The sequence below is a fragment of the Oncorhynchus tshawytscha genome, linkage group LG01 (genome assembly GCF_018296145.1).
Source record: "Oncorhynchus tshawytscha isolate Ot180627B linkage group LG01, Otsh_v2.0, whole genome shotgun sequence".
NCBI lineage: Eukaryota > Metazoa > Chordata > Actinopteri > Salmoniformes > Salmonidae > Oncorhynchus > Oncorhynchus tshawytscha.
Genome location: NC_056429.1, coordinates 4,978,034 through 4,990,533, shown reverse-complemented (window position 1 = coordinate 4,990,533; position 12,500 = coordinate 4,978,034). Strand labels below are relative to the sequence as shown.

Sequence of the window (12,500 nt, the reverse complement as noted above, 5' to 3'; positions counted from 1 at the left end):
GTAGGCAACTAGATTCACTATATATTTGAACCAGGCCCCCGTTAAAACTAATGCAGTCTACATGGTAGGCAACTAGATTCACTATATATTTGAACTAGGCCCCCGTTAAAACTAATGCAGTCTACATGGTAGGCAACTAGATTCACTATATATTTGAACTAGGCCCCCGTTAAAACTAATGCAGTCTACATGGTAGGCAACTAGATTCACTATATATTTGAACTAGGCCCCCGTTAAAACTAATGCAGTCTACATGGTAGGCAACTAGATTCACTATATATTTGAACCAGGCCCTGGCAACTCGCGGATGGTCGGGGGAACGTGACATAATTATAATCATTTGTACATTGCAAAAAAGTGCAAAAAAAGAGATTGTATTTGAAAATAACAATAATTTCATTTAGAAATAGCGAAGCTCTTCTCCCTGACATTTTCGCTCCGTGACATTTACATTTATCATATAATCTAGATGGAAATTCTAAAAGAAAAAATGATGACAGATTGCATCAAACACTAAATCGCAGCTACTCAGGGTAATTTATTTATATAGCTGTCTGACTCTGCTAATGTTATACAGACACTTGCTGTGTCTGTTTTGTGTGTGAGTGTGTGTGTGTGTGTGTGTGTGTGTGTGTGTGTGTGTGTGTGTGTGAGAGTGTGTGTGTGCGTGTGTGTGTGTGGGTGTAAATTACAAGGGTTTGATCATGTCCTACCTACAGCTTCCTGCTTACAGACGGTCCTCTACACACACACACACACACACACACACACACACACACACACACACACACACACACACACACACACACACACACACACACACACACACACACACAGAGAGACACACCTCTTCCAAATACTTATTTACATTCAAAATGGCTTTTAAAAATGTGCTAAAAGGTCAAACTCTTGAACGGTCATCTACCAACCCTGTCATCTATCTAGCTGTTACTAACCCTGTCATCTATCTAGCTGTTACTAACCCTGTCATCTATCTAGCTGCTACCAACCCTGTCATCTATCTAGCTGCTACTAACCCTGTCATCTATCTAGCTGCTACCAACCCTGTCATCTATCTAGCTGCTACCAACCCTGTCATCTATCTAGCTGTTACCAACCCTGTCATCTATCTAGCTGTTACCAACCCTGTCATCTATCTAGCTGCTACCAACCCTGTCATCTATCTAGCTGCTACCAACCCTGTCATCTATCTAGCTGCTACCAACCCTGTCATCTATCTAGCTGCTACCAACCCTGTCATCTATCTAGCTGCTACCAACCCTGTCATCTATCTAGCTGCTACCAACCCTGTCATCTATCTAGCTGCTACCAACCCTGTCATCTATCTAGCTGCTACCAACCCTGTCATCTATCTAGCTGCTACTAACCCTGTCATCTATCTAGCTGCTACCAACCCTGTCATCTATCTAGCTGCTACTAACCCTGTCATCTATCTAGCTGTTACTAACCCTGTCATCTATCTAGCTGCTACCAACCCTGTCATCTATCTAGCTGCTACCAACCCTGTCATCTATCTAGCTGCTACCAACCCTGTCATCTATCTAGCTGCTACCAACCCTGTCATCTATCTAGCTGCTACCAACCCTGTCATCTATCTAGCTGCTACCAACCCTGTCATCTATCTAGCTGCTACCAACCCTGTCATCTATCTAGCTGCTACCAACCCTGTCATCTATCTAGCTGCTACCAACCCTGTCATCTATCTAGCTGCTACCAACCCTGTCATCTATCTAGCTGCTACCAACCCTGTCATCTATCTAGCTGCTACCAACCCTGTCATCTATCTAACTGCTACCAACCCTGTCATCTATCTAGCTGCTACCAACCCTGTCATCTATCTAGCTGCTACTAACCCTGTCATCTATCTAGCTGCTACTAACCCTGTCATCTATCTAGCTGCTACCAACCCTGTCATCTATCTAACTGCTACTAACCCTGTCATCTATCTAGCTGCTACTAACCCTGTCATCTATCTAGCTGCTACCAACCCTGTCATCTATCTAGCTGCTACCAACCCTGTCATCTATCTAGCTGCTACCAACCCTGTCATCTATCTAGCTGCTATGATCCATGTCATCTATCTAGCTGCTACCAACCCTGTCATCTATCTAGCTGCTTCCAACCCTGTCATAAATCTAGCTGCTACGATCCATCTCATCTATCTAACTGTTACCAACCCTGTCATCTATCTAGCTGCTACCAACCCTGTCATCTATCTAACTGCTACCAACCCTGTCATCTATCTAGCTGCTACCAACCCTGTCATAAATCTAGCTGCTACGATCCATCTCATCTATCTAGCTGCTTCCAACCCTGTCATCTATCTAGCTGTTACCAACCCTGTCATCTATCTAGCTGTTACCAACCCCGTCATCTATCTAACTGCTACCAACCCTGTCATCTATCTAGCTGCTACCAACCCTGTCATCTATCTAACTGCTACCAACCCTGTCATAAATCTAGCTGCTACGATCCATCTCATCTATCTAGCTGCTTCCAACCCTGTCATCTATCTAGCTGCTTCCAACCCTGTCATCTATCTAGCTGTTACCAACCCTGTCATCTATCTAGCTGCTACCAACCCTGTCATCTATCTAACTGCTACCAACCCTGTCATCTATCTAGCTGCTACCAACCCTGTCATCTATCTAACTGCTACCAACCCTGTCATAAATCTAGCTGCTACGATCCATCTCATCTATCTAGCTGCTACTAACCCTGTCATCTATCTAACTGCTACCAACCCTGTCATCAATCTAGCTGCTACGATCCATCTCATCTATCTAGCTGCTGATAACACTGTCATCTATCTAGCTGTTACCCAACCCTGTCATCTATCTAGCTGCTACGATCCATCTCATCTATCTAGCTGCTACCAACCCTGTCATCTATCTAGCTGCTACGATCCATCTCATCTATCTAGCTGCTACGATCCATCTCGTCTATCTAGCTGCTACCAACCCTGTCATCTATCTAGCTGCTACGATCCATCTCATCTATCTAGCTGCTACGATCCATCTCGTCTATCTAGCTGCTACCAACCCTGTCATCTATCTAGCTGTTACCCAACCTGTCATCTATCTAGCTGCTACCAACCCTGTCATCTATCTAACTGCTACCAACCCTGTCATATATCTAGCTGCTACCAACCCTGTCATCTATCTAGCTGCTACCAACCCTGTCATCTATCTAGCTGTTACCAACCCTGTCATCTATCTAACTGCTACCAACCCTGTCATCTATCTAGCTGCTACCAACCCTGTCATCTATCTAGCTGTTACCAACCCTGTCATCTATCTAGCTGCTACCAACCCTGTCATCTATCTAGCTGCTACCAACCCTGTCATCTATCTAGCTGCTACCAACCCTGTCATCTATCTAGCTGTTACCAACCCTGTCATCTATCTAGCTGCTACCAACCCTGTCATCTATCTAGCTGCTACCAACCCTGTCATATATCTAGCTGCTACCAACCCTGTCATCTATCTAGCTGCTATCATCCATGTAATCTATCTAACTGCTACCAACCCTGTCATCTATCTAGCTGTTACCAACCCTGTCATCTATCTAGCTGTTACCAACCCTGTCATCTATCTCGCTGTTACCAACCCTGTCATCTATCTAGCTGTTACCAACCCTGTCATCTATCTAGCTGCTACCAACCCTGTCATCTATCTAGCTGTTACCAACCCTGTCATCTATCTAGCTGTTACCAACCCTGTCATCTATCTAGCTGTTACCAACCCTGTCATCTATCTAACTGCTACCAACCCTGTCATCTATCTAGCTGCTACTAACCCTGTCATCTATCTAGCTGTTACCAACCCTGTCATCTATCTAACTGCTACCAACCCTGTCATAAATCTAGCTGCTACGATCCATCTCATCTATCTAACTGCTACTAACCCTGTCATCTATCTAGCTGCTACGATCCATCTCATCTATCTAGCTGCTACGATCCATCTCATCTATCTAACTGCTACTAACCCTGTCATCTATCTAGCTGCTACCAACCCTGTCATCTATCTAACTGCTACCAACCCTGTCATCTATCTAACTGCTACCAACCCTGTCATCTATCTAGCTGTTACCAACCCTGTCATCTATCTAGCTGCTACCAACCCTGTCATCTATCTAGCTGCTACCAACCCTGTCATAAATCTAGCTGCTACGATCCATCTCATCTATCTAGCTGCTACCAACCCTGTCATCTATCTAACTGCTACCAACCCTGTCATCTATCTAACTGCTACCAACCCTGTCATATATCTAGCTGCTACCAACCCTGTCATATATCTAGCTGCTACCAACCCTGTCATCTATCTAACTGCTACGATCCATCTCATCTATCTAACTGCTACCAACCCTGTCATCTATCTAGCTGCTACTAACCCTGTCATCTATCTAACTGCTACTAACCCTGTCATCTATCTAGCTGCTACTAACCCTGTCATCTATCTAGCTGCTACTAACCCTGTCATCTATCTAGCTGCTACCAACCCTGTCATCTATCTAGCTGTTACCAACCCTGTCATCTATCTAACTGCTACCAACCCTGTCATCTATCTAACTGCTACCAACCCTGTCATCTATCTAGCTGCTACCAACCCTGTCATCTATCTAGCTGCTACCAACCCTGTCATCTATCTAGCTGCTACCAACCCTGTCATCTATCTAGCTGTTACCAACCCTGTCATCTATCTAGCTGCTACCAACCCTGTCATCTATCTAGCTGCTACCAACCCTGTCATATATCTAGCTGCTACCAACCCTGTCATCTATCTAGCTGCTATGATCCATGTCATCTATCTAACTGCTACCAACCCTGTCATCTATCTAGCTGTTACCAACCCTGTCATCTATCTAGCTGTTACCAACCCTGTCATCTATCTAGCTGTTACCAACCCTGTCATCTATCTAACTGCTACCAACCCTGTCATCTATCTAGCTGCTACCAACCCTGTCATCTATCTAGCTGTTACCAACCCTGTCATCTATCTAACTGTTACCAACCCTGTCATCTATCTAGCTGCTACCAACCCTGTCATCTATCTAACTGCTACCAACCCTGTCATCTATCTAGCTGCTACTAACCCTGTCATCTATCTAGCTGTTACCAACCCTGTCATCTATCTAACTGCTACCAACCCTGTCATAAATCTAGCTGCTACGATCCATCTCATCTATCTAACTGCTACTAACCCTGTCATCTATCTAGCTGCTACGATCCATCTCATCTATCTAGCTGCTACGATCCATCTCATCTATCTAACTGCTACTCACCCTGTCATCTATCTAGCTGCTACCAACCCTGTCATCTATCTAACTGCTACCAACCCTGTCATCTATCTAACTGCTACCAACCCTGTCATCTATCTAGCTGTTACCAACCCTGTCATCTATCTAGCTGCTACCAACCCTGTCATCTATCTAGCTGCTACCAACCCTGTCATAAATCTAGCTGCTACGATCCATCTCATCTATCTAACTGCTACTCACCCTGTCATCTATCTAGCTGCTACCAACCCTGTCATATATCTAGCTGCTACCAACCCTGTCATATATCTAGCTGCTACCAACCCTGTCATCTATCTAACTGCTACGATCCATCTCATCTATCTAACTGCTACCAACCCTGTCATCTATCTAGCTGCTACTAACCCTGTCATCTATCTAGCTGCTACCAACCCCGTCATCTATCTAACTGCTACCAACCCTGTCATCTATCTAGCTGCTACCAACCCTGTCATCTATCTAGCTGCTACCAACCCTGTCATCTATCTAGCTGCTACCAACCCCGTCATCTATCTCGCTGCTACCAACCCTGTCATCTATCTAGCTGCTACCAACCCTGTCATCTATCTAGCCGCTACCAACCCTGTCATCTATCTAGCTGCTATGATCCATGTCATCTGTCTAACTGCTACCAACCCTGTCATCTATCTAGCTGCTATGATCCATGTCATCTATCTAGCTGCTACCAACCCCGTCATCTATCTAGCCGCTACCAACCCTGTCATCTATCTAGCTGCTACCAACCCTGTCATCTATCTAGCTGCTACCAACCCTGTCATCTATCTAGCTGCTACCAACCCTGTCATATATCTAGCTGCTACCAACCCTGTCATCTATCTAACTGCTACCAACCCTGTCATCTATCTAACTGCTACCAACCCTGTCTATCTAGCTGCCAACCCTGTCATCTATCTAGCTGCTGTCATCTATCTACTGCTACCAACCCTGTCATCTATCTAGCTGCTACCAACCCTGTCATCTATCTAGCTGCTACCAACCCTGTCATCTATCTAGCTGCTATGATCCTGTCATCTATCTAACTGCTACCAACCCTGTCATCTATCTAGCTGCTATGATCCAATGTCATCTATCTAGCTGCTACCAACCCCGTCATCTATCTATCTGCTACCAACCCTGTCATCTATCTAGCTGCTACCAACCCTGTCATCTATCTAGCTGCTACCAACCCTGTCATCTATCTAGCTGCTACCAACCCTGTCATCTATCTAGCTGCTACCAACCCTGTCATCTATCTAGCTGCTACCAACCCTGTCTATCTCATCTATCTAGCTGCTACCAACCCTGTCATCTATCTAGCTGCTATGAACCATGTCATCTATCTAGCTGCTACCAACCCTGTCATCTATCTAGCTGCTACCAACCCTGTCATCTATCTAGCTGCTACCAACCCTGTCATCTATAGCTGCTACCAACCCTGTCATCTATCTAGCTGCTACCAACCCTGTCATCTATCTAGCTGCTACCAACCCTGTCATCTATCTAGCTGCTACCAACCCTGTCATCTATCTAGCTGCTACCAACCCTGTCATCTATCTAGCTGCTACCAACCCTGTCATCTATCTAGCTGCTACCAACCCTGTCATCTATCTAGCTGCTACCAACCCTGTCATCTATCTAACTGCTAACCCTGTCATCTATCTAACTGCTACCAACCCTGTCATCTATCTAGCTGCTACCAACCCTGTCATCTATCTAGCTGCTACCAACCCTGTCATCTATCTAGCTGCTACCAACCCTGTCATCTATCTAGCTGCTACTAACCCTGTCATCTATCTAGCTGCTACCAACCCTGTCATCTATCTAACTGCTACTAACCCTGTCATCTATCTAACTGCTACCAACCCTGTCATCTATCTAACTGCTACCAACCCTGTCATCTATCTAACTGCTACCAACCCTGTCATCTATCTAACTGCTACCAACCCTGTCATCTATCTAACTGCTACCAACCCTGTCATCTATCTAACTGTTACCAACCCTGTCATCTATCTAGCTGTTACCAACCCTGTCATCTATCTAGCTGCTACCAACCCTGTCATCTATCTAACTGCTACCAACCCTGTCATCTATCTAACTGTTACCAACCCTGTCATCTATCTAGCTGCTACCAACCCTGTCATATATCTAACTGTTACCAACCCTGTCATCTATCTAGCTGCTACCAACCCTGTCATCTATCTAACTGTTACCAACCCTGTCATCTATCTAGCTGCTACCAACCCTGTCATCTATCTAGCTGCTACCAACCCTGTCATCTATCTAACTGTTACCAACCCTGTCATCTATCTAACTGTTACCAACCCTGTCATCTATCTAGCTGCTACCAACCCTGTCATCTATCTAGCTGCTACCAACCCTGTCATCTATCTAACTGCTACGATCCATCTCATCTATCTAGCTGCTACGATCCATCTCATCTATCTAGCTGCTACGATCCATCTCATCTATCTAGCTGCTACGATCCATCTCATCTATCTAGCTGCTACGATCCATCTCATCTATCTAGCTGCTACGATCCATCTCATCTATCTAGCTGCTACGATCCATCTCATCTATCTAGCTGCTACGATCCATCTCATCTATCTAGCTGCTACGATCCATCTCATCTATCTAGCTGCTACGATCCATCTCATCTATCTAGCTGCTACGATCCATCTCATCTATCTAGCCGCAATCTATCTAGCTACATCCTCTGTGTTATAATAAGAATTGCCTGACTTCTAATCTCTCTCTGCATCTATATCTGGACATTAACTTCAATAGGTTGTCCTACACTAGAGGTCGTTTGACACTTCATATGTACTCTGTGTGTATCGTATGAAAATAGTCAGAAACGTGCACACACACGCACACACACACACACACACACACACACACACGCGCACATGCGCACGCACATATACACACATACACACACACTCACAGACACACACGCACGCACACACACACACACACACACACACACACACACACACACAATGTCAACGCTATGTAATATCCTTCCCTGGACGTCAGAAGCAGGACCCCGAACACCAAGTAGAAAAGACAAGAAAACAGAAACATTTAAAATAAACAGACAGTCAAAGATCACTACACCAAAATGAAGATAGGAAATGATATGACAACAGACAGTCAAGGTTCACTACACCGAAATGAAGGAAGGAAATGATATGACAACAGACAACAACATGTTTAAAGACATGGTATCAGGGAGTGGTGTTTAAGGACATGGTATCAGGGAGTGGTGTTTAAAGACATGGTATCAGGGAGTGGTGTTTAAAGACATGGTATCAGGGAATTACCAACCAACTCAGACAGAGACAATCACAACTCAGACAGAGTCAGTCACAACCCAGACAGAGATTGTTACCAAGTCAGACAGAGACAGTCACAACCCAGACAGAGATTGTCACAACCCAGACAGAGAGGGTTATCAAGTCAGACAGAGAGGGTTACCAAGTCAGACAGAGACAGTCACAACCCAGACAGAGAGGGTTACCAAGTCAGACAGAGAGGGTTACCAAGTCAGACAGAGACAGTCACAACCCAGACAGAGAGGGTTACCAAGTCAGACAGAGAGGGTTACCAAGTCAGACAGAGAGGGTTACCAAGTCAGACAGAGACAGTCACAACCCAGACAGAGAGGGTTACCAAGTCAGACAGAGAGGGTTACCAAGTCAGACAGAGACAGTCACAACCCAGACAGAGAGGGTTACCAAGTCAGACAGAGACAGTCACAACCCAGACAGAAACGGTTACCAAGTCAGACAGAGACAGTCACAACCCAGACAGAAACGGTTACCAAGTCAGACAGAGACAGTCACAACCCAGACAGAGAGGGTTACCAAGTCAGACAGAGAGGGTTACCAAGTCAGACAGAGACAGTCACAACCCAGACAGAGAGGGTTACCAAGTCAGACAGAGAGGGTTACCAAGTCAGACAGAGACAGTCACAACCCAGACAGAGAGGGTTACCAAGTCAGACAGAGAGGGTTACCAAGTCAGACAGAGACAGTCACAACCCAGACAGAGAGGGTTACCAAGTCAGACAGAGACAGTCACAACCCAGACAGAAACGGTTACCAAGTCAGACAGAGACAGTCACAACCCAGACAGAAACGGTTACCAAGTCAGACAGAGACAGTCACAACCCAGACAGAAACGGTTACCAAGTCAGACAGAGACAGTCACAACCCAGACAGAAACGGTTACCAAGTCAGACAGAGACAGTCACAACCCAGACAGAAACGGTTACCAAGTCAGACAGAGAGGGTTACCAAGTCAGACAGAGAGGGTTACCAAGTCAGACAGAGACAGTCACAACCCAGACAGAAACGGTTACCAAGTCAGACAGAGACAGTCACAACCCAGACAGAGAGGGTTATCAAGTCAGACAGAGATTGTCACAACCCAGACAGAGAGGGTTACCAAGTCAGACAGAGACAGTCACAACCCAGACAGAGACAGTCACAACCCAGACAGAGAGGGTTACCAAGTCAGACAGAGACAGTCACAACCCAGACAGAGAGGGTTATCAAGTCAGACAGAGACAGTCACAACCCAGACAGAGACAGTCACAACCCAGACAGAGAGGGTTACCAAGTCAGACAGAGACAGTCACAACCCAGACAGAGAGGGTTACCAAGTCAGACAGAGACAGTCACAACCCAGACAGAGAGGGTTATCAAGTCAGACAGAGAGGGTTACCAACCCAGACAGAGAGGGTTACCAAGTCAGACAGAGACAGTCACAACCCAGACAGAGAGGGTTACCAAGTCAGACAGAGAGGGTTACCAAGTCAGACAGAGACAGTCACAACCCAGACAGAAACGGTTACCAACCCAGACAGAGAGGGTTACCAAGTCAGACAGAGACAGTCACAACCCAGACAGAAACGGTTACCAACCCAGACAGAGACAGTCAACCCAGACAGAGAGGGTTACCAACCCAGACAGAGAGGGTTACCAAGTCAGACAGAGACAGTCACAACCCAGACAGAGACAGTCACAACCCAGACAGAGAGGGTTACCAACCCAGACAGAGAGGGTTACCAAGTCAGACAGAGAGGGTTACCAAGTCAGACAGAGAGGGTTACCAAGTCAGACAGAGACAGTCACAACCCAGACAGAGACAGTCACAACCCAGACAGAAACGGTTACCAACCCAGACAGAGAGGGTTACCAAGTCAGACAGAGACAGTCACAACCCAGACAGAGAGGGTTACCAAGTCAGACAGAGAGGGTTACCAAGTCAGACAGAGAGGGTTACCAAGTCAGACAGAGACAGTCACAACCCAGACAGAGACAGTCACAACCCAGACAGAAACGGTTACCAACCCAGACAGAGAGGGTTACCAAGTCAGACAGAGAGGGTTACCAAGTCAGACAGAGAGGGGTACCAAGTCAGACAGAGACAGTCACAACCCAGACAGAGACAGTCACAACCCAGACAGAAACGGTTACCAAGTCAGACAGAGAGGGTTACCAAGTCAGACAGAGACAGTCACAACCCAGACAGAAACGGTTACCAACCCAGACAGAGAGGGTTACCAAGTCAGACAGAGAGGGTTACCAAGTCAGACAGAGACAGTCACAACCCAGACAGAAACGGTTACCAACCCAGACAGAGAGGGTTACCAACCCAGACAGAGACAGTCACAACCCAGACAGAAACGGTTACCAAGTCAGACAGAGACAGTCACAACCCAGACAGAGACAGTCACAACCCAGACAGAGAGGGTTACCAAGTCAGACAGAGACATTCACAACCCAGACAGAGACAGTCACAACCCAGACAGAGACAGTCACAACCCAGACAGAGGAAAAAGAAGAAACAGAGAGAGACTCACAGGAAGGACTTGGCATCCAGGCCTCTGTTTTTCAACTGGCCCATCATGTGATCCCAGGAGCCAGGATTTCCTCCTCCTCCTCCTCTTCCTCCTCCTCCTCCTCCTCCTCCTCTGTATTGTGAAGTGCCTGCCCCTGCAGGGCTCCCTCGCACCCTCCTGGGACCTCCTCGATTGCCCCCACCTCCTACCCCACCTCCTACCCCACCTCCTTCACTGCCCCCGCCTCCCCCAGGATGGCCGTGCCCCGGCGGGGTTACCTGGTATAGCTCTCCCAGGCTCTGTGAGGAGGTGGGTGGGAGCTGGGTGAGGCTTGGGGCAGGTGGGTGGATGAATGGCTGCTGGAGACTCTGCTGACGTAGCAGGGTGCGTGGCCGGGCCAGCGGCCCAGCTGAGGGGAGGGGATCCAGGGTGGAGGCAGAGGACAGAGCACCTACTGAGTCTCCAAAGCTGGGAGAGCAGAGCAGCAGGAAGGGGAGGGAGCAAGGGGAGGAGTAGTAGGAGGAGGGAGGAGGAGGAGCAGGGCCGGGAGAAGGAGAGCGGAGGAGGGAGGAGGAGGATGGGAGGGAGAAGGAGAGATTGGAGAGCAAGGACATGAATGGTTGAGGGGACAGAGAGACAGACAAGAGTGGAGGAGAGAGAAGGAATCATGAGAGGGGAAGATGTAAGGAGGTACAGGACAGAAGGGAGAAACCGATGTTGGTGGGCGGGGGACAAATGGAAGAAGGGAGAAACCGATGTTGGTGGGCGGGGGACAAACGGAAGAAGGGAGAAACCGATGTTGGTGGGCGGGGGACAAATGGAAGAAGGGAGAAACCGATGTTGGTGGGCGGGGGACAAATGGAAGAAGGGAGAAACCGATGTTGGTGGGCGGGGGACAAATGGAAGAAGGGAGAAACCGATGTTGGTGGGCGGGGGACAAATGGAAGAAGGAGAAACCGATGTTGGTGGGCGGGGGACAAATGGAAGAAGGGAGAAACCGATGTTGGTGGGCGGGGGACAAATGGAAGAAGGGAGAAACCGATGTTGGTGGGCGGGGGACAAATGGAAGAAGGGAGAAACCGATGTTGGTGGGCGGGGGACAAACGGAAGAAAGGAGAGGCAGTTGCGGGAGGAGCCGGGGAGAGGAGGAGGAGGAGAGAAAAAGAGAGCAGGGTGAGACAGCACCAGTAACAGCAGTAGCAGAGATAGCAGTAGAAGAGATAGTAGTAGCAGAGATAGTAGTAGTAGCAGAGATAGTAGTAGCAGATATAGTAGTAGCAGAGATAGTAGTAGTAGAGATAGCAGAGGAAAAGATAGTAGTAGCAGAGATAGTAGT

The 12,500-nt window shown here is 47.2% G+C and overlaps 1 protein-coding gene across 1 annotated transcript in view; it reads right to left on the bottom strand.

Annotated features, from left to right (window-relative positions):
• The window catches only part of LOC112241608 (synaptotagmin-7-like), a 160,328-nt gene that overhangs the window by 137,487 nt on the left and 10,341 nt on the right, over nt 1–12,500 (bottom strand). The window contains exon 2 of the mRNA XM_042320786.1: nt 11,186–11,632. Within this exon, the coding sequence (XP_042176720.1) occupies nt 11,186–11,632 (447 nt within the window). The remainder of the gene's footprint in view (nt 1–11,185; nt 11,633–12,500) is intronic.